Source organism: Macrosteles quadrilineatus, unplaced genomic scaffold, assembly GCF_028750875.1.
Source record: "Macrosteles quadrilineatus isolate MER2022 unplaced genomic scaffold, UCM_ALF_1.0 Scaffold_2__2_contigs__length_208266976, whole genome shotgun sequence".
Classification (NCBI taxonomy): domain Eukaryota; kingdom Metazoa; phylum Arthropoda; class Insecta; order Hemiptera; family Cicadellidae; genus Macrosteles; species Macrosteles quadrilineatus.
The window spans coordinates 188796717-188820267 of record NW_026542595.1 but is presented as its reverse complement, the minus strand read 5'-3'; the positions used below and the strand labels follow the sequence as shown (position 1 = coordinate 188820267).

At 35.4% G+C, this 23551-nt stretch overlaps 2 protein-coding genes across 2 annotated transcripts in view; both read left to right on the top strand.

Annotated features, from left to right (window-relative positions):
- LOC128986979 (radial spoke head protein 3 homolog) overlaps positions 1–9601 on the top strand; it is a 38285-nt gene extending 28684 nt beyond the window's left edge. The window contains exon 10 of the mRNA XM_054407618.1: positions 9432–9601. The gene's annotated coding sequence lies outside the window, so the exon portion shown is untranslated. The remainder of the gene's footprint in view (positions 1–9431) is intronic.
- Positions 9602–12452: 2851 nt separating this feature from the next.
- On the top strand, positions 12453–23518 carry LOC128985225 (zinc finger protein 728-like). Its single transcript, XM_054404613.1, has 6 exons — positions 12453–12584; positions 14122–14313; positions 18496–18793; positions 19749–20397; positions 22140–22253; positions 23369–23518. The coding sequence occupies exons 1-6, from the start codon at positions 12453–12455 to the stop codon at positions 23454–23456; spliced, it is 1473 nt and encodes a 490-aa protein (XP_054260588.1). The 3' UTR covers positions 23457–23518.
- The last annotated feature ends 33 nt before the right edge of the window (positions 23519–23551 follow it).

The window sequence follows — 23551 nt, the reverse complement described above, 5'->3', positions numbered from 1 at the left end:
GCTGGGGTCCGAAGAGGCTATTGATGTTTGATGTACACTATTGATTAGTCACAGTATACAGTGTTATTTACAATACCCCAGTCAAGCACTTGCGGAGATTTGAGAGAGTTGCCTATTTTCTGATTACAATTTTTTGTGTAACTTCCTTTTAAACTTTTAAAATGAAACCTCAAGTGATCACTTAAAATCAAATAAAAGGTTAAACCAAAATGCATTTGACGCCCTATGCCTACCATCTATAGGTCACAAAAACAGTTAAAATAGTTTCCATTCAATATATTTTTTTATGTGTTTGATGCCCTGAAATACTTAATTACCAAATTACCTTATATCAAGCTTCACAATCACATAATTATAACTTTTTCAGTTTTTACAAATGTAGTGAGATTTTGCTATTTCAGCAATTTTGGAAACAACATTGGCAAAATTTCCTGACATAAATAACGAATAAATCTCATACTGTAGTTTAAACGTTCATTAAAATATGCAACCATTCATAATTCATGCAAAATATCAAATTAAATTCATTTGAATTTACATAAATAAATGTCCTATAACGAAAGAAGATTATAGTACAATTTGGAATACGTGTACTTACAAATATTTAATTTATGGACTTAGTATAAAACAAACTCCCTAATATTTAATCTATGTTATTGGGCTAAGATTTCAACTCATAAATTAATTTATTGTTCAACAAAATGTAATTTCGCAAGAGAAAACTGATATACAAATATTCACAATTAATTGTTTTTGGCCGAAAGACTCGTAAATAAAATATATTATGCAGCGTGAGGCGTAGCTGGGCGAAAGGAGGTTATGGGAACGGAATACATTAAAATCAACCTGCCCTAATATCGGTGCTTGGACATTAATATGCAAACCGAAGTATGGCACGAAGTGTGATTAAGAACAGCTGCAACTTGTCCGCGCTAGAAGAACTCACTCAAAAGAAAAGTATGGGAATCATTCATTCATTGGTTTGCATTATGCATTAAATTAGGTAGCGAGATCTGCTACTGCGCCTTTCATACAAAGCGATCAAAATTATTTTACAACAATTAGATAAAATGGACAATTTGGTTAATAATGATAACGGTCCAATTCAAAATGTTACATTACTAAATTCTAAATTTACAAAGTTATAAGTTAATTCTACTTGATATTTCATTTTTATACATATATGATTTATTTTTGTAACTTTAGCTAAATGTACTTAACAGAATAGTTTTTATTTTTAACTACCCATATGTTATATTCTTTAAAATTTATAATTGTAAACATAAACATAACCTTCAGTTTTTTGATGTGTCTGATGATGCCAACATAGCTGGCGAAAGGCCTCATAAAAATTAAAAATTCAGATATATTGGCGAAGTTATTATTTCAAATTAGTATTAATTCTAATATAAACAGTTCTTCTTGAAAATTAGATAAACTGTTTTTCCATCAGTCCTTTAGGCACTTCCAAAACCGTCAATTCGATTGTTAATAATGATTAGGGCGCTTGTCCTATACTTGTTTGGGCAGTTTTCTGCGTTGTTCCAGATCTTGAAATGTCTTAGCACTCTGTCACCCTGGGATGGCTAAGTTACCTTGTGTAGCTCCTGAATTTGTTATCAATCACTACACTTGAATACTCACTCCCTTTTATGCTAGTCTTTTTAATCTCGACACGAACTATTCGGATTGGCTTAACAGGTTAAAATATTTACAATTTCGACACTACATCACAATTTAAAATCATTTTAGTTGGCACCTTAGGCTGCGATGTGCGAGAAGTACTTCTTCAGCGATAGTAGTACTTCTTTTCAGTCTGGAACAAAATGTTGGGAGGATAACTCAGAATTAGAAAATCTTCACTCTTCTAAATTATGCATGGGCCTATTTATGAGTGAGGTCCTTAAAACTATCTTGAGTGCTGTACAATCGATGCTCCTTATATTGTCAGACAGATGATTGAAAATCTGTATTGCCAAACAAGGGTATCTCTTCAATGTGTGACGGCACCAGGGCGTATCCAAGGCATGGGCTCTTCTAGACCATGATCATACCTGCTATGTCGATCTCAAATTCACTCAGGTTCTCTTTAAACATTACAATACTGTAGATCACATACTGGTTTACAACTGTGAGAATTCGCAGTTCCTTAAATATAGGTCGGCAATGCTCTCAAGGGTTCTTCATTCAATAAATCACAGTGTTATTTTAATTTTATTTATCTTTTTTACAGAGTACGTTTCATCATAAGGCTTTCCATACATCGTATGATTACACAATAAGGCAGAATAGGCCTACATATTGTTATCAAATTGGTCTTCAGAGTTTCCTTAGAACATAGAACACTCCAAATAACCCAACACATACTTATCGGTTGTGGTTGGTCCAATTTATCCTCGAGTCCATCCAAAATCCTCGCAGCTTCACACTTCATTCCGATTGGCCCACGGATAAACAATCGACAAATACTTTCCAAAAAGTCCTTTTAAAGTATCCAACGAAAAAATTCAAGCCACTCAATCAACTTTAACCTCAAACTTTCATATTTTCAACCCCTGTGTCCAAATCACCGCAACACTTGTCACTTCCCAGTGGGGGTGTCGTATCAAATACAATAACCATCATAGCTGCATCACCGGCCAATGTATTGTGGTGGTGGTGGGGGAGGGGTGGCGACGGCTGGTGGTGAGTCACACCACGTGGTGCACCATCATTCGCCACGGCCGCCATCTTGGTTTCTCCCGCAGATTCGTCAGGGCGGGGGAGATATTGTTTCTGCAGCGAGTGTGTGACCGCAACATGTGGCTGCAGAGTTGGTTATGAGGGTGGATGTGCAAAAGCTACAGGACTTATGAATGTGAGCAAAAACGGAGAAGGTTTTCGATTGTGATAATGGGTTGGTAATTAAATGAAATGGGATTAGGTTCCTGATCCTGATTCCGGTTTGTCTCGGAGATACACTAATGTCAAACAATTATGTATGAACATATTAACTCATCACCATAGTATATATAGGTATTATTTTTGCTTAATGAATAAAATCAATAATTAGAATAGAAAAACATCGCTTCCATTCTCATTTTGTATTTAAATATCGAACCCATGCTAACATCAACATCAACCGAGCCAACCGACAATGCAGGATACGCGTCCATTGCTCAACTTTTGTATTACAGATGTCGGAATCACTTTTGATCTTATAAATTGGTGTTACCTCTTTATTTAATCCATTTTCCACAAATATTTATCCATCAAACAACCACTTTACCAAATTTTCTGTCGTCTTTCGACATAAATCGATGACTTATAAAATCCTCCATGTTTCTTCTAATGGCGATTTTCTGTTGGTTTTGAATCTCAGCAATTCCTCTATACATCGTCATAAACTTATGCCACCTCTTTACTGTTATATTTTTCTCATTTTATAGTCAACATTTACGGTATTCAAAAATTAATTAAGGGACTTCTCAGCTGCTGTCCAAATTTTCCAAAAGTCTTTTGATCACCAGCAATAGATTATGTTTTCTACATGTTTATTATTCTTTAAATGTCAAATGTTGGCGGTGGTATTTTCGACCTCTCCATAATCTTCGGTATTTAATTTTGAGGATTTAATTGTATAGTGGTTACGATCAATTAACCGAGATGAATTACTGGTTTAGTCATGGTTGGACAAGGCTATGGTTTATTCACATCATTATATGATTTATTATTGATTTATAGTAACTGTAGGAAAAATATAATGTGTAACACGAGTGCAAAGTGCGTGAAAGGTTTCTTGAGTGCAGCACTACGCAGCACCTTTTTAGGTTAGGTTAAATCCAATCGTTGAACGAAATGGGAAACACTGCAACAGCTGATTGTAATAATTGTAATATCTTTAAGTGTTGCCAACCTATTTTTATAACTAAACATAATGTTTATGTGAGAATATTTGAGCAGACGTTAAGCTAATACCGTACGTATTTCGTGTTGTACGTCTAATAGTACCAAAACATTCAAATGTACAATGCCAAAGACGGAGGTATTTGGTGTTTGCCACAGAAAAGGCCGTAGTTGGGAGATGACAGCCTGCGAGTTTTGCATCACTCCATGAATACAAACCGCGTTGCTTTGTTGCTTATAATACATTTTTGTACGGGTGCAAAAGTAATCATGGCCCAAGGAGTATAATGTTGACCTCAAACGTTGTATATACAAACGTGTTATTTTCTTGTTTCTTTAAAATTGTTAGTTCCTTCTCGCTTGTATAACTCGTTTATATTTGTTTTCTGAACAAAATTGAGCAGAAGCATCAGAAGAGATATACGAAAATCCGACAACACACAATTTAGCTATGGTATACTGCAGTATAGAAACTTGATTAAAATGAAGTAGCATAATTTTATTCTAAGCCCAAGGGTGGCTAGAAACCCAAGAACCAATAAAAATAAGGGTCACTAAAAAAATATCTAAATCTTTTATGATCGCTTGAAATATTAATTTTTATTATTTTGTCCACCATTACTTTACCTCATATACTTTTATATATGTAACATTGTAGAGAAAATAAATACACTGCACGACTATAAGCTCTCAATTCTCAACAATAGCATTTATTGACCTATCTCAACAGCGTGCATTATCCATAGTGCAACACCCACCTCAGTTGCTAAGTTTCGATACCCTTGCTCAAACATAACCTAACCTATTAACCTAAGGAGCAATCTGAACCTAGTCCCAGTTGTCACCCCATTAGTACCAAATCCATCAAAACCGGTGACTCACTCGAGCACAGACTGACAGAGTACTTAGCCTCGAAATGTTGACACAACGCGCGGAAATACTCGGCTACAGTGTCTAGTGCGAGGGGGTGTTACTTTTGGCGGGAGATAATGGGCGCCAGAACTGCGGCCGTCGGCTGAGTACACATCCACCACCTGTGTTCTCCCACCCCATCCCCACCCCAGCTGACCGATATCTTCATCTCCCGGCAACAATGCAGCCTTATCAATCGCCATTGTTGTGCCCAACTCTCTTATCGGTGCGGTTTTGCGTAATCGTTTTCAGGTGTGGAATTACGTTTGATGGAGTGGTGGATTTGCAGTTGATGCGGTGCGTTTTAAAAGAGATAAAAATTGGTTAATTTACCATAATCGAACTATTGATTAGTATCTACTTATGTTGAAGCTAGGTTTGAGTAAATACTTCGATTTGTTCCGTATGTGCGTTCATATGTGAATAAGTCAATATGATAAATACGCATTCAATTTTATATTCAAACTATTTTGATGCACGGTCACTGGATGCGAGGAGGGATGAACTAATATTTTTCAGGTAATTTGAATAAGGCAAAGAACAATAGAGAGTGTAGTTGTTATTCATGCTGGTACTTTTTTCCAGTTACATTTTGCGGAAACATTTACAATGAGAAACATACGTATTACCATGTCCAATTTTATCCTATTACATCGATGACACAAATGAAGATAAAATTGATATACGTGACAACATTACTCAAATGTAATCGCATAATTTTCATACAGTCTTCTAGTATATTTATGGACCAAATTAAGTAAATATTTTGATCCCAATTCTTAATAGGACTATGAAAAGCAAATTTGCCGTTTTAGACAAATCATTTACATCGAATTGGTTTTTTTCGGGAGCATCAAAACCACTTGTCATCCAAAACTAAAATGACTTATGACAACTAACCCAAAAATAGATGTATTTTACAAAAACGATTTCTAAAGCTTAATTTCTTGTCACCCACCCCCACCCACCCCTTGCTAACTAGACGCCCGGGTCAATCGAGGGCGGATTAAACCAAGCCGCTTTTTACCCCCGCGAACAAACAGTCGCGTAATCTACAAACAAAGCTCGACCCCCACCGGGTGTTGGTACATGGTCTATGTAGTCCTGTAGTAGATAGGGGTACAGAGATTGCGGCTGTGATGTAAATTATAAATGTAGAATATTAATAGATTTAAAACCATTATGTTTTGGGTTTTATTAAATTTTTTGCAAGGGAATGGTTGTTACCCTCGTCTTGTTACTAACGTCAATATTGTTTTTATTTATTGACATTAATTTAATTTATGTCGATAATTGACTTCACTTGGGATTGGGCCAATCTTCAGATTTTGCCAGCAATGTTTATTCCATACTATTACTGTTTGAATATAACGTAGAAAACATTTCACACTCACCGTTGGTTTTGGAAACAAAGCTCTTCTACACCAAAATTGTTCATTTTCTAAGTTACTACTAAGTCTATTCTAGTCTCTGGTATGCCCATGACGTTAACATTTCCTTTGCTATATTTATAAACAAATTTAGACAATTTTTTTTTAGGTTGGCAAACGTAATAGTTACCTTTGAGGTTCGCCTAAATTACTTATGGGAGACGTAGCTCAGAATTAAAGCCGAATTTGTTCAACGAAAATTTTACTTTTAATAACCCAATATTCGTGAAAATAAACGAAAATCAAAAGAATGAGTTGCCTCAAAAAACATCAATAAACAATCAAACAATAAATCAATTTGCTAAATAGTGAGTCAATTTGTTTTCGTTTAGGATGTATTAGGTCTGCGAATATTGTGAAACGTCGAAGGTTTCGGGTGACCGCGTGATTAACTGGGATGTATATTTTAACCTGTGATCAGACTGTGAAGTTAGCGTGTTCGTGTTGTCAGGATCGACCAGCTGATTCACTTGTTAGCTCACACTATCAACTAACCACAACAACCTTACACTTTGGATAACTTACCGTTTAACTAATTCAATTTACTATCTACATTTTTTAAGGATAAAGCAGTTTATAGTGAACCATTTTCTCCTTGGCTGTAACACCACACGACAAACGATTCATGTTTACTGTACTTGGATAAAATAGTTTTAACCCTTGTAAAATATTCATGAATAAGTTGTAACAAACAACAAAAATATTCCAGAAAGAAGCATGCCTTACAGTTTTCTTCCGCTAGTTCAAATTTCAATGAGTTTGGACATTTCTTATCCATGGTTAAATTCAAAAGATTTACCTCAAGATTCAACAACCACCATTTTAAAAGCCTTCAGAAATATGGAAAAAGTTAAACACTCAATGAATAAAAATAAGATAAGAATGCATAAGAAACTCATAATATGATATCTTCTCTTGTATAGAAAATTATATTTCCCTCGAGCTATACAAAATTTATATAGCAGGTGCTAACCGACAACGTCTTGAAAAAATCGTAAATACCTTTTGAAAATTTATAATTTCACAAAAAATAGCCGAAAATCTCAAATTTTTTCTAAATGTTTCCAAACGTGTACAACAGGTGTATAAATTCTCACATTGCGTCTCAGATTTTGGCAACGTATGACGTATCGCCGGCGGGCCGCAGTGTACCAACAATACGCATAATTAAAGGGCGCGTGCAGCGTGGGGGGATAGAACGCAAGGTGCACAACCCCCCCCCCCCCTCCTTGGTCAGGACCCCCACATTTTGACTTGACACACCAAACACAATGCCCGCTTCAGCTGGCGGTCGCGATCATACAATCATTTAATCTCAATTTAGCGTAGCATATTTTCCAACCCCCCCCCCCCCCAACAAACTGATCCCCCCTCTCAAAGGCCCCCACCCTCTTACACCACTGACGCAGGCGTATTTCATTATCTTGTCAGTCTATTGTCCTACCAGGGTTCATTACAAATCGGAAAGGGTTCATTCGAAAAATATTAATTTCCATTGTGGTGGTCCGTGATGCGCTCTAGTGGCACAAGTGGTTCTTTTCGGTGGGGTTTGAATAAATTCGGACGGAATATCAAACAGGGGTGGAGGGTAAATTAAAAGTAGTAAGATAGCGTTGAGTTTTGTGTCAAATGTATTTTGGGCAGTAAAGGTACTTCCTCAGCTACGAAGATACCATCCGATTCCAGATTTCGAAACGTCATGGAAACTTGTTTTAACCCATCTTTAGGGAAACTATCTAAAAAAATGTTTCAAATGACATAAATTAACCGTCAAATAATGAAATTCAAAGTATTACAGTAGTATTTCACGAACGCCATGGCTCTTGGTTAATTAGTGTTGTTTTTTACTCATTATTTTTAGGATGAATTGTTATACTTGTTGTCTAAGCGTATTCTACATGTAAACTATTAGTTTATCAAGATTGCTGTAACGTATATTTAATTTTGCAGTAAAAATCTTTGATTTGAATTGACATTTTTTGACAAAAAGCAAGTCCAGCGTAGAACAATATAAGCAACGTTCTGCCAAGAAATATTTCCAAGTCAAATTAGGCAACAAAAAATTACATTTTTACCAAACATCACTTTGGTGTGTTCAAGTCGAAATGACTCAATACGTGATGCAATTAGAAATTAGTGTAAAACTCATTTATTTCATTACAATGGTAGGGTACACAGTAGAAAACAAATATGTTTTCGTCGCTTGGCCAGCTTTTGGGCCATTTTTACTGTTTAGCTCACTACAGTTTAGAAAGTGAAATGGACATAACTAACAGTATTACTAGCGACCGTGGTTCAGTAACCTATGTAGATTAATGTGGTACGTTCTCAGCCATCACGTGACCTTATCTAGATCTCAACCCTTGCAATAAATTCTTCTTTTATCATCGTTCTTATCTCATACTTCTGGCCTGTAATTTACACAGCACAGAGTTCTGTCAAAGAGGGATGAGATTGTTGCAAATGTTCAGATAACTAAGTTAAGTTCAAGGGGTTTTTTTGTTTTCGAAGGAATTTCATTTTTTGAATATGTGTACTATTTTCCCTCATTAAATTAGTTTAACTGAAGATACTACACTATAACAACTATCTACAAGTTGTCAATTAAAGCTGACTAACCCACCTGAGCAATGTGTCTTTACATTCGTAGTTACTTTCATTTCTGCCTTTTTGCGTACGTTTATATACCGGTATATAACATGGAATTATTATTAAGCTAATATCTAGCTTAGAACTAATTTTTAAGACACGAAAAACAATTTATCATTAAATATAATTAATTACTTATTAATATACATGAAATGTGTGTTTATTTCTTCATTTCAAATCTGTGTCCAAGAAAATGTACGTGAATATAAAAGAATTGCATGATTTTACCAAATACATAGAAAACATGTTGAAAAAAAATAACAGAGAAATATCTCAAAGATACACATTAAATCAACATATCTATCACAAACTCAAAAATTTGTAATGGCAAAATTGTTCGTTGTTACTAAATTACATAAATAAACCACAGGAAGATTAGCTAAATATCAGAGAACATTTCAGATTCATGTAAGAACTACAAATCCAAAGCCAAAGCCAACATACATGAAATAAAGAATAAAAAACCTAAAATAAAAAAACTATAACATATAGGCTAATTTAAATATTCCAATTCCATCTACTTCCTGGTGAAAATTACCATGTGATTTTTTCCAGATCGCATTCGTGGACAGCGAATGGTGGACTAGCATTTGGGTGCCTAACGAAGCAATAAGTTCAATTATTTATTTTAACCGAAAACCTTTGAATCAAAGCAAAAATTTATAGTAGATTTGGTAACAATTCCTATGTTTAGAGCTAGCCTTGTAAGATATAGGTTGTACAATAAATTTCGAATGACATAATATTGTGTTGTTTATTTCCTAAGGAGTGCTACCTTATAACATCCAAATTGTCAAGAGAATATATTATCGGTTGAATCTTAATGCAATCAATATTATATTTATCAAATCAAATATCTTTCTAAGACTATTTCTTAAAATAGTCTTAGAAAGGTGTAAGAACGTAATAACATGTCGGATATACTCGTATGTTATGCAGGATATACGATCAAATATAATTAAGTTTAGTTTTAGAAAGGGTTTGTAATGGATAATCGTAAGCCACGAAATGAATTCTGAATGATTAATTTCAGATATTGCAATAGGAATTTGTTGCAACACGAAAAGATGTTCCATTTAAACACCATGAGCCAACCGTTCACTAATAGTTATAAAAATCTTATGGTGTCTGTCTGTATGTGTGTTACTAATAGGTGCAAGAACTACTGAACCAACTGGGCTAAAGTTTTACAAAAATATAGCTATCATACCAAGGACCATTATAGGACAATTCACATTTCTATACTGACCGTGGACTTTGCCCCTTTGGCTTTAAACGTTCTGAGGTGAACATTTTAAAAGTAAATATTGATTGGTCTCCATGGCTGCGATTAGAACACTAATAATGTTTGTTTACATTTGCTTTGACATTTAAATGTAAACAAGAAGAACTGCTAAACTGCAAATTTCATAATTTCAGTCAGCTGATACAAAGAAATAAAATACAATATTTTCCATAAATATGAGGTAGGTTTATTTTAATCTAACATTTTATCATGGATTATTTATTCTAAAACTATGTCAATGATTATAGAAAAAAAGATTCTATAACCGTTGCTGTATCAACTCCGGCTCTGCTTTGGATTGATTTAAGTGTCTAAGTTATGCGAATAAAGTTATTGATATGTTTTCATGGAAATATCAATAAATTATTCGTATTCTTTCTTTCAGAACGTAAAATGTAACCTCAAAATGCCAATTCTAAGGATAGTAGGTTTATGAATTTTTATTCATTACTGTCAACAAACAATGTTTCAAAATGATGATTTACTTCTCAACCAACAATAACCATTTAATTCCACAATTTCAGTGTTTAAAATAATTCTTAATCACAAACGGATTAAGGCGTGAATAGAGTTGTAATTCAACTCCAAAGCTCTAATCAATCATGTTTGTTTGAATCGGTGCGTTTTACGTACTTTCAACTCCTTTTCCAAACTAAGACACACAGAATCCGTTAAGCTATTACTGTGGAATCACTACTAAGAGCACCGACTGAGGCATGTCTCGCCAAAATATGTTTACAAAGTCTATGGCTCCTTGGTCAGCTGTACCCACTACTTCCTAGTCACGGGTGTACGACAAGTGGTTGAACCTGGGAGAGTCCAGCTGCTAACCCTCCCCTACAAGCTACCCCCACAGGCCACATTGACAACGGTTCACGCCAGACTAGGGCTGGAGAGGATAACATCGCCGGGATTAGAGCCTATTCTTTTAATTGTTTAATTGATCATGCCCCAGGCCAAAGAGGATTTCCACCACGATAAGAGATAAGGGTGTCATATTTCATAACAAGAGGCTTTGGCTGAGGAAATTGAAAATCATACAGCCGTGTGGTACACCTGCTGCTGTGTGTGTGTGCGTGTGTGTGCGTGTGTGTGAGTGGATGAGGGTGTGGACATGTCACTGTGGTGTGGATAATTTGGCATGACTTTTACTATAAGATACGATTTTTACTTTTTGAAAATATTTTGAAATATACGTAGGCCTTGTACAAACAGTACACAATAAAAACTACATATTATAACAACGAAAAACATTGACACATGTGCTAAATATGTTAACCACCGAAGAATGTTAAAAAATTCAAATATAAATATGCGCATAGAAAATATTCAAATTTATCCATGTACTGGTTGTGTAAAATAATAGTCAATGGTAAAAGTCTATAATCTGTAAAACATGTCATGGATTATAACAGAAATTATAGAAATTTGCTTAGTCTGTTGCCTCCAGAAAAGTTCAACATTAAAAAAAACAACTAGTTATCAAGTCAAGTTAAACTGTCCAGTGTCCAATGAAAGTACTAAATACTAAAATACTTTTACCTTACGTTTCGGATTGCGTTACAAGAATCTTCGGGGCAAGCTAAAATTCATCTCACACCTTCAGTCAAATTGTTGTTCATCTTTGGGTAAGAGACAGTTCGTTCAAATGAGTAGACGAAGATATTTTTTTTCCAGAAAAACTAAAATTCATCTCCAAAATTCAACCGCCTACATTGACTGTGTACGGTCTGTCTAGGCTATATCTACTGTAAACCTTCGTAAACAAATTCTTACTGGTTGTTAACAAGTGCATATTCTATTAATTATCTCATTATTAATTTTGAGCTATCATTCAACACTATTACCGTACTGTCATTATTATTGTTGTTATTGTTTATGATTATATAAGATTACATTAGTAGAAATCTGCACGTTCCAATCACGCTAGAAAATATGAACAAAGAAGTAGACCGAGTCATTAATTATTTCAAAACGTTTGTTATTCTTCTGGCCAAAATGACTGTAAAATGCCATATTCAAAAAATCAACCTCTTTGTGTAAGGAGCAAAATTTAGTGTATCTACAGCACAATCAGATTGATCTTTTCTGTGAATTAATAATTATTAAGATTACATGATTATTCAATGTTTTTGTAAAGAACAAAATATAAATTTTTCAATTATAAAACAACACTATGATGGTAACAACACGGACAATGTGTCCTTATGCACTAAGAACTGGAAAGTGAAAATGGTAAATGAAAGAGTTGAAACTTAGATTTCATCGAACAGGTAAGTCAACAAACACCAATGGGGTGGAAGGAGAGAGGGAGAGAGAAGCGTGCCGTGGCGGGTGGCAGCACGCGTGCAGGCCACGTGACCAAGTGGCCAAACATGCCACCAACAATCTGGTCGTTTGCGACTCTTACAACGATTAAAACTGTAGCGACTTGTCAACATGTGTAGATGTACACTATTCTTAATATACAATTTTGAACAAATATTTGAAAATGTACAAACATTTTTTAGGTTTTTATATTTTTAAGGAGAGTAATTTTATGTGGTTATTACGCATGGCTAATATGGAATTCTATTTCGAATTGGTTTTAAAAATGTATTACAAATTCCATATAAATTGGAAATAGTATTCCCGAAAAAAATATTCGGAAGACAAAACTGGTCCGTAATAATCTGAGCGGTTAAGTTAAAGAAACTAGAAAATGGTTAAGCTCTATTACAATTTTATATATTTTTTAATCTTATACTTACATACCATTCGAAATTTTACCAGCATTAGTCTCAAGAATGTATTGCATAAATTGTCCAAATGTATCTGTACAGTATTATCAAAATGGAGCTGTTCGTTGGAATATAAAATATCAAAATATTACAGGCCAATCAATTGTTTTATCATCTAACCCTTCTTCTGATTAACTGGTTTCCATTTTATTGAAACTATAGGCCTACCTGGTTTTTTATGGTTTACCTATGAAACTTATTTTTAATGTGTTTACTATTACTAAGCATTCCAATTCTACCGTGTATGAAATTTATCATTAACATGAACATGATAAAATGTTCTGTCCTTAGTACATTAAAGAATTGATTTTACCATTGCTTTTGATTATATATAGTCATCACATTCTATATGGGCCAGTTTCATCCAATTTTGTATTTTAAGAAAATTATCCTCGTAATAATACTGATGTTCAATTTCCTCTATTTTGGTCTTTGATGTGTACTTAAAAAATGCTATAGCTTACAATAAGTTGTCCGTTAAGTTTAGCCCCATCCAAAAGCTGTAAAATGTAATAAAGATAAAGCATCCAATTGAAATCATATGAGTTGTTCACATTGTAAAAAGCTATTTTTAATAATGGTGTTTGGTAAGCTAAAAGTGTCGTAAAACCATGTCTTGTGCGGTCTACAAAGGAGACAGTTGCTTTAAGTACGTCAGTGTATTTGTACAAAACCCCCGATTATTGCATTTCCCTCAGACCCCCCCCCCCCAAAAAAAAAACAAAAAAACACCAAAATATTAGAAACTGAACTTTAAAAAATCCACAGCACCAGACTCAATAACACAAGAATTAGGAGATCTCAGAAAATACACACACAAATATTCCCAAACCATTCCAACATTTATCCACCCAAAACCACACCTCGAACCACCAACCACAAACCACAAAACTGCACGTGGCCCGAACCTGCCCGACCATGACGTATCAATTAGTTCGCTTAAAGACCAACTTATATTTATTAAATCCGCGAGGGCCCAGCCTCCCCCTGCAAGGTGGATCATGGGGCGCCCCTCCCCCTGATAGCACAAACTAATATATAATGAGTTGTCAATGATGGAGGCGCACTTTGCTTTGGGGTCGGCAGCGAACAGGTCGTTGCAGTGGTTTGAACTCAAGTTATCTTAGTTTCGTCAAAGTTCACAAAGTGGTGTTGGTTTTTTACTGTGTGAGGTTTGCAGAGGTTTATGACGGTTTTCCCCATGTTCCCGATCATCCCTCAGCACTTAGCTGGGCGGCTGTCTCTGCCCCGCCCACAAGACGCCCGGGGTGCCAAGACGCTGGTGGTGGCCGCCCAGGGCGTCCCAGCCTACACCGCCTCCCCGCCCATCCCTTTGGAAGACGTCGTGACTGGAAAACTGGACAGAAATAAGGTAAGAGTCGACGTAGTTTTTGATGAGCATTGAATTTGAAAATTCGTAAGTGGTAAACTATTTTGTCAGTCTTGGTACCGTACTAAGAACTGTTTTGTGTATTTTGTTTAACTATCTTGTTTAACCCATCTGTTTGTCCGTTTTTTTAGAAGTAAAAAATTCTATTTGGATGATTAATAATAAGTTTAATCAAAATATGTTTTTGTTTTATAAGTTGTAGAGTATTTTGCAAGTCTTTATTAAGACAAGTCAACAGTGTTAATATGGGCAATTAAACATATAATTCATTCATCAAACACGATTTGTATTGGAAGTTGTATTGGAGTCGTCAGTCATTTTGGTGCAAATTTTAACTTAAATATACAGGGTACGGCAAACAAACGATCTATTTTCTGCAGAGCACTGTTCAGCGACATGTCGTCTGAGAGGAGTGGGAGGCTCGTTGGAAAGCCTACACAATGTCATTTTTGTAGCCATAGAGCAGTGGTCGCCTGAGCTACGTGCGGTTGTTATGGAGTCATTTTAAAAAAGTATTGAATTAATTAATTGCAACTCAGCGGCAGTTTCATGCATTCTTTGAGTTACGGCGACATGGAGAAGTTCCGTTGCGTAAAACAATAATGTGGTGGGTTACTAACATTAGAACAACGACTTCTGAGGTGAAAAGGAAGCTGACAAGCCGTCCAAAGTCAGATCGGACGCCCAACAAATAACATTCGATAGAGTTCGTGCTGCTGTGGAAAACAGTTCTCGTAGTCCCGCCCGAAAACAAGCGGCTGCCAAACAGTCTGACCGCTCAGTTACACGAATTTTGAGGTTAATTTTCATCCCTAATTATAAAAATAATCTGTTTAATTTTGCTAATTATCCATAAAGAAAATCACGACGAAACCTCTCCATGTCAACATAACAGAAAAAACACGAAACTACCACTGAGTTGCAATAACTGATTCATTACTTTTTTTATACGATTCAATAATCTATGAATACAAAAATGGCATAGATACAACAATACAGATATGTATAGGCTTTCCAACAAGTCTACTCACACCACCCTCAGACGGCCTGTCGCTGAACAGTGCGCTGAAGAAAATAGATCGGTTCTTTTGCCGCACCCTGTTTAATAAAACGTTTTTTTACAAGTTTAGTTGATATGGACGTTTAAAAATACAATTTAGGAGAATATCTTTATTTTAAAATGTTACTTTTCCAGATGTTATTTGCATTTATTTGAACTGTGCGTTCTTTTGAATGAAATATGAATTCAAGAATCGAGCGTTTTAATTTAGACGATAATAAAAATCTTTGTTCTCGATATGTTTAAAGTTTAACTATTATTACTTGGTATTTTTACGGAACGTTATTCATTGGTAAAATACGTGTGATATTTTGACTGCTCTTTTGATCCATAAAATACTGTAATTAGCCGTAAGTGAAATCAAAAAATACGTGATATTGTTTTACGTTTGTCTGATTCGTCCAACAATACGTATTAAGTTACAGGCCTACTCTTTGATTCATCATAAATGTTGATGACCGTAAGATAAATATTAAAAGTTGCATATTTAACTCTTACTTATATTGAATTTGTATTCATTCCAACCATGCATGCGATGTTTCTCCTACTTTTTGATCTATAAATAAAATTATTCATTCGAAAATTCATCGACGGGATCGGTTCAAAACATATAAGCCTCGATAGTGATTATTTAAATATTTTAGTAACGAATATTCAGCACAATATGAAAATATATTTTGATTTCTAGTACTTGGTAGGATTTTGTTTTGCCTTGATGGGTTTCGTTTAGTTACAGTAAAATCCCCTAATCTTAACTAGAGTACAAAGTTCATTTAATTGTTTCTAAAGCTTTTAAACCTAAGGTTTTAAACATTAGAACCAGGTATAATAAAATATAGATTTTTCAAATGTACGATATAAATAGTAGGTACATATTCAAATTCCAAATAATGAGCTCAAACAAAATATATTAGAAATTCCCTAAAAGGTTTATCAATGTAAAGGTAAAGGTAAGGTAATAAATTATATAACCTGGTAAGTATATTTTAAAATAATCATTTTCAATTTGAAATAAAACATCTCCATTGCAATGATTATAACGGCGTATTTACTAAACATGGTAAATAAATGGTTCTGTTGCCTTCATTTCAGCGGAGGCAAAACAGGTACTGTCTCTGAATTGCCTACTCTTGCTTTGAAGGCTAGTTTATTAAAATTAATCTTATATCAGAATTTTATGCAGTTTTTGTGTCTTTTTTACCATCAAAAGTAATTTCTTTACCACTTCTCTTGATTAACCATGCAAGACTAAAACAATCTTGTATAAAAATATAATTATCGTAAATTAAAAGTAAGCTATATTATGTTTATGTACTATTTGTGTACGTTTTTATCAGCAACGGAAGCTTTTGTAGTACATTATTTAATTAGTTATAGGCCGCAATAAATTCTAGAGTCATGGAATAAATCTACGATTAAGTGAATACAACTTTAAACCAGACCCTATTATGGTACAGTAACATTTGTGATGCTATACTCAAACAGTGGCTATTTAATTAGTAAGCGAATAAAAGTTGTAAATACAACTGTGCTAAAGGACGCGGAATTTAAATATAAAATATGCCATTTCCTGTACTGGAGCTTAGAAAACATTACCTAATTTTATTTTTTTACGATTTTCAATCATGCATTGTGACATTGTGAATTTCTATTTGACTGATTGGATCTTTACTGAAACTGGCTGTTACCCACGGGCTTCACCCCGTTTGACTTCATAAGTATTAATAAAACCATTGATTGGTGGGTCGCCGGAATTTTATCCCCCTGGAATTTTACCCCCTGAGCAAAGCTGACGTCACTATGACGTAGTAACCTGAGTGGCCAAAAGTTTGTTCGGGGCCGGTTTTTTACCCCCGCAGATTTGGAAGTCTAATGAAAATAGTCAGAGCGTGATTAATTAGATTAGCGATACAAACCGGAATTTTACCCCCTGTCCGTATAACTAGCGTTTAGACAACTGAAGATGTACGGGCCGGATTTTTACCCCCGGATTTTTACCCCCGGAATTTTACCTCCCGGAATTTTACCCCCGGATTTTTACCCCTCAGAATTTTACCCCATGGCAGATTTTAGAAATTGAATGATTGATTTTCTTATTTCTGTTTTTAATTAATTGTAAACGTTTCATTACTTAGTAGCCTATATTTATATATCTATTTTGTAAAGAAATGTTCGAAACAATTATCATTCAGTTGATTGTTTATACGTCATATTAACCAACTGTTAGCTTCAAAGATCTAATCCTAATACTAGAATCTCAAAATTAAAATTAAAAACCTGTTTGGTTAGTTAATGTTACAAATAAATTAATATAGGCTACTTAATAATAAAATGTTTACTATTAAATTAAAACAGAATGAAGATAATTAATCATTCTCACTAATTTATATATCTGGCCAGGGGGTCAAATTCCGGGGGTAAAAATCCGGGGGGTAAAATTCCGGGGGTAAAATTCCGGGGGTAAAAATCCGGGGGTGAAATTCCGGGGGGTAAAATTCCGGGGGTAAAATTTCGGGGGTAAAAATCCAGGCCGTACACTCTAGGTTTTTATAATTTGATGTGTTCTGATTAAATTCACAACCGTGAAAATTTATGTTTAATTCCGCGTTTAATCCATCGAGCTGATGTCGCGAAACTCAAAGTTTCGCGGCCGGAATTTTACCCCCTGGTTTGTGACGTCACGTTTGCCCAGGGAGTAAAATTCCAGGGGGATAAAAATCCGCTACCCCTGATTGGTTACGTTAAGCTGAAATAAACCAAACATAATACAGTTTTAGTCAAAAGGTAATACAAACAAATAATCACACCCCTGGTACAGGAGGTCTAGTGGTAGAGTGTGAGACTTCGGTTCTTGAGGTCCCGGGTTCAAATCCCGCCAAATCACAAATGGATTTTACCTAAGAAACCCCTGTGAATAAAAATCTTGGGCTCGTGCCAAGCATCCTAGGACAACAGCAACAAAATGTACTTTACCCATAGTAAATATGGCACCCAACATCTCTTGATTCTCTCATTCAGTGCTACCTCCAGTTCTATCCCTATTTCAGTGATTAGCTGTGCATATTGTACAAAAAGAGTCAAATTATCAATTTGATATGTTTCAGATTGAACTTGTAGTGAACAAAAACGGAGAGTTGACTATGGAAGACACCCCCTGTTGGAGCTGGCTACGTCACGTCCGAGTGTCCCCAGACTGTCATAGCTACAACACGTTGGTGCATAGGGTACAAAATGTCTCCACCAGTGTAGCCAGCCGAACAGACTCCTTCCCCAGTGCTACTAACTATGTAACCTTACAAACTGTCCGGGAACTTCAGCTTGGAGAGGAATTGTGCATTTGGTTTGATGAGGAGGTCTTGGCAGCAGCTGGAATACCGTTTCTTACGCCAATGAATATACAAGGTACATTTAACATTTATGTATAGGTAGATTATATCATTTAACTAATGAGGTACTGAGGGATGGGTACTGATGATCATGGCTTTTAGTTGAGAGGTTTCCCTAAACAGAGAAATTTCTCCTTATTTGTGGGATTGTACCTTGTTCCTCCAGGAAGTCCTGCGCTCTAACCAAATAACCGGTCTGGCATTACCGGTCAATATTACAGTGTCTAGCATCTTACAGTTAACAGTATACTGCCTCCTTGCCTCTTAGAGTAGTGCTGCAGGATTATTTGTCAATATATGTTATACTCACGAATACCAGAAAAATACCGGTATAGATCATAATAAACATAAACAAATGACGTTTTTGGCCCGAAAGTAAACAAAACCCCTATACTAATAGCGTTAGGTAATTAATTAACATATGTTTTTTTTTACTAGAAAAAGCAGGCCATGCTGTAGGATCCATGACGTCACACACTATAGTGGATAGATTTTATTGATAAATTCATTGCCATCACCATTTCCATATGTTTTAGGTAAATAAACATGCTGGCTGTTTGTAAGATTTTAAGGGCAAGAGTTTAGTACAACTATCCACAACTGTGACGTAGTGTTGCGCTACCCGCGCTGCAGCATGGCCTTTGGTCAAAAACGTCATTTGTTTATGTTTATGATCCATACGGGTGTTTTCTTTGTGTTTCATACTCGTAAACCCGAATTTAGTGAATGAGCAAAAACCATGTTTAAATAACCTACGAAATGTTTTCCAAAGGAACCAAATTTAAAGAGCTCATTTAAAAAAAATAATACATCAAATATTTGTACTTGTAAGACAGAATACTGTAAATAAATTAACAGAATTCAATAAATCAACATACAATTCCAAATATTGTTTCTAGTTTTCTATCAGAAGAATGTATAACTTTATTTCCTACCATCATTTTTATACATTAAAAACTTTCTTGTTTCAGGAGAGAAAAACTACACTTGTCATCGGTGCAGAAAATATTTCGAGTTCCCAAACCCTCTGAAGATCCATCTGGCACTTGAGTGTGGAACAATGAGAAGAGTTGAGTTGTGGAAGAGATTGTCAAAAACACAAGAGGGTCTTCCCACTAGTGAATTCAAACTTTGCGAACTAAAATTGAAAAGTGTTTTTAACTTCAAAGATCACCCCAAAGCTTTCAACAGTCCAAATTCTCCAGAAAACAGCAATCTTTCAACGTCATCTGATCCAGCATTCTTCACCCTAAAATCTGAAGAGATAGAAAGACCTCATTCAGAACCAGTTTCCGAGAGGCATTCTGCTTTCAAGCCTTACTTGACTTTGAAAATTCCAAAAAGCGACTCAACAGAATATACTACTAGCTCTCTACCACATGTACCGAGTAATTTGATTTTTTCACATTCTCCATACGCAGCTCAGAGCTTATCAAAGATGGAAATGCATTCGTTCTCCTCGATAGCATTGAACGATAAGAACAGCACGGCTATGATTGATCAGCAGGCAGTAGAGATGGAAACTTTGGTCAGTAACCTGGGCAGATCAAAACAAGGGCATCTCTGCATCTACTGTGGCAAAGTGTACTCCAGAAAGTATGGGCTGAAGATTCATATAAGGTAAGATAAACTTTTTATGGTGTAGGAAGGGTCTAAATATTAAATTAGAGGTTTAATAAAGTAAAGAAAAAACACAAAACTAACTCACCTTAGAAATAACACCAAAGATTCACAATGCAATAAACTTAATAATTCTACCCCTCCAAGAGTACTTCAGATGGAAATACCAGTAGAAATATACGAGTTTATAACCACCCCCCCCTTGGAAAAATGAAATATTAAGTTTATAAACATTTTGCGAGCAATCAACACCAGAGGGTTTTTTTATTCTTGGGTGTATCAGTTGTTAATCTGATCCTTCTTTCTAACAATATTCTAAGGCCGATGGCTTTTCCTTTTAAATATACTGTAATACAGTATATTTAAATACAGTATATTTGCTGTTAATACAGCAAACATTTTCTGGTAGAGAACCCCCGGACCCTGCTGGGGGTTATTCCATACACCACGATTAGATTTGGTGGCTCTCTTTGTTTATAAATTGGAACTACCTAACAAATGTTTGGATTAGGTGGTATAGTACATCTTCCCGTTGCAAAGCACTGGTACAGCAACTAGTCCTTATATATAACCCGTGAAGGCGATTTCTACGAAGCACTACTCCTCCGTTAATAATGGACGGATGTTTACAAAAGATGTGTCAAGATTAAGTATTTTTTGTGTAGACGGCCCTTTTCACCAATTCCTGTAATAAAAATCCACGGGCTTTGCTCCACAGGCATTAAAAATCCAAATGCATTTCTTATGAAGAATATTTACTAACCCAGCTGCAGTGGGACCAGAGGGGGGCGACCCCCCCCCCTCAGGGGTACATACATATATAATTTTTACTGCATAGAGTAGTGCATACACATTGCATAAAATAATTTGTCACACTAACTTTGGACAAAGAAATGGTAGGCCTATAAAACTGCCATTTAGGAGACTTTGTTTGCACAAATTTTTCAGGGGGTCACCCCGGAACCCCCCCGTTTCGCCCCCCCCCCTTGTGACTGTTCAAGATCCGCCACTGCAAAGCTGCTTAGTAAATCCAGTAAATCTTACTTCAATAGTGCGATTTGTCAAGTGTCAAGATATTTTGCATCATGTGTACATGTTGTTAATTGAATATAAACGAACAACACGTGGTTTAATATGAAGCAAGTATTGGGTTGGATACAAATAAATATCAGAATTCAATAATATTTTCCGTGGTTGAATAAAATGCCACTAGCAGCAAGAGTAAGTTTTGAAACCAGTAGAAGACGAAGATAAGTACGTGATCTTCATTGACTTAGACAAAATGATGAACAATGAATGATTGGACTAACTATCAGAGATCCAGAATCTCATTCTTATGGACCCATGATCAACATATGCAGATTTCGAGTAGAATGAAAAAAAATTCAAAAATCACGTGCAAACCCTAAAATGCATATTTATTGCAGATTTTGTTATACATTATGTCAAAGCTGAAAAAACCCGAGGGCTATTTACACTATGCGTATTGTCAAAGTGGAAAAGTGTGTCTGTCTTTAATAAAAATAAGATCACGTCCTCATTCTAATCCTAACGTATAGTTTTGACAGTAAAATAGACCAGCTACATAACGTAAACTTTATTAAATGACAATCAATTGTCAACAATCCAACAAATAGGTTTGTTTTCTAACCCAAGGAAATATTGATAGAAACACACAGTTGTCAGTATCTAATGAATTGTTTGTATTATTAGGTTAAATATATAGATTTTTTTTATTTCAGGACACACACAGGCTTCAAACCTCTGAAGTGCAAATACTGTCTTAGACCTTTTGGAGATCCCAGCAACCTCAACAAACACGTGCGTTTACATGCAGAGGGAGATACTCCTTATAAGTAAGTCTACTATTTCACTTTATAGGGGTTGAGAATGGAGGAAGCCAATACATAGCAAATGGGACAGAATGTTTCGGAAATAGCTTATTGTAGTGATTTTGTTAATCTCACATCCCAGATCTTGTGATAACACTTAGTTCAATTTGAAAGTTTCAGAACATTAGATTTTGTTTTTAGAGGAAATACTCTGATGTTACAATTTACGGTAAAAATCTACTCATTTCTACTAATTTCTGGTGACTGTATCATCGTAACTGCAGCTGAGTGGTTTTAGTGTTCACCTGGTAAAAGGTTTCCATTTCGATCCTGAGAAAGGTGACTTGGTAATTTGTTGATTCTATTCTAAACTAGACTCAGCTGCTGTTGATCATTGGCCTTGATCGTGGTCCTGGATAGTACATCAGCTGGTCTTGGTCAGTAACTAAGGTACACATATTACCACATAACATTATCACTCATCTTGCAACTTGCAATAATATTCGGCTTAGAATACACAGGGTGCGTGTCACTAACTCAAAGGACAAAGTCCAACACCGCCCCCTCGTCATATACTACTACAACACTCACGATGAAGGAAGATCCTGATTTCAGTGCAATAGGAATTTCCGCAGTGCTCGCCGCTCAGGCTCTTCTCAAGTATCTTTCTGGCACAACCCACAACATACTAGAAAGTTTCCATACTATACTAGATCTCACAGTGCAGGGTCGTCCCGTAAGCATGTTTGCCCTGAGCCTTACTTCTTTGTGGTTCCATCTTAGTATGAAAAGAAAAGATTGTACCTTTTGCTAGATTTAACTGTTTTCCTCCGTCCTTTTACCCCATTACCATTCAGATCAGTAACTTACTGCACTTTGGATTTTCTTTTGCAAGTTCTCTGACCAAAGTTGAAAGTGATGGGAACGAGAGTAGCAAGACTTGCAAATGTCATTGACATATGTACTTCAATTGCAAAATATAACTTTTCTTTGACTTGGCCATATATGATTGTTGTGCTTTATAGCTGTTTATTATACTGTTATATCATAGTTGGATGGAATTCCAGATCTAAAAATGGTGTCATGGTTTCTTGTTGAAATTGGAATTTCTAATAATTAATGGTTACATTTTGTTGCAGATGTGAGGAGTGCGGAAAGGTACTGGTAAGAAGGAGAGATCTAGAGCGACATATCAAGTCTAGACACCAACCCGATGACAGTGCATGAGTCAACTGCTATGTACAGTGTATATTGTAACAATAGGTAGCATTTTATAAGATCAAACTAAATACAGAAGGCACTATTATCAAAATTTGAGGCTC

Excerpts from the sequence above, each read along its gene's own strand:
- LOC128985225 (XM_054404613.1), top strand. The coding sequence starts at position 12,453 with ATGGGGTGGAAGGAGAGAGGGAGAGAGAAGCGTGCCGTGGCGGGTGGC. Across the intron at positions 12,585-14,121 it reads CTCTTACAACGATTAAAACT|AGGTTTATGACGGTTTTCCC; the intron begins GTAGCGACTTGT and ends TGAGGTTTGCAG. Across the intron at positions 18,794-19,748 it reads TACGCCAATGAATATACAAG|GAGAGAAAAACTACACTTGT; the intron begins GTACATTTAACA and ends TTCTTGTTTCAG.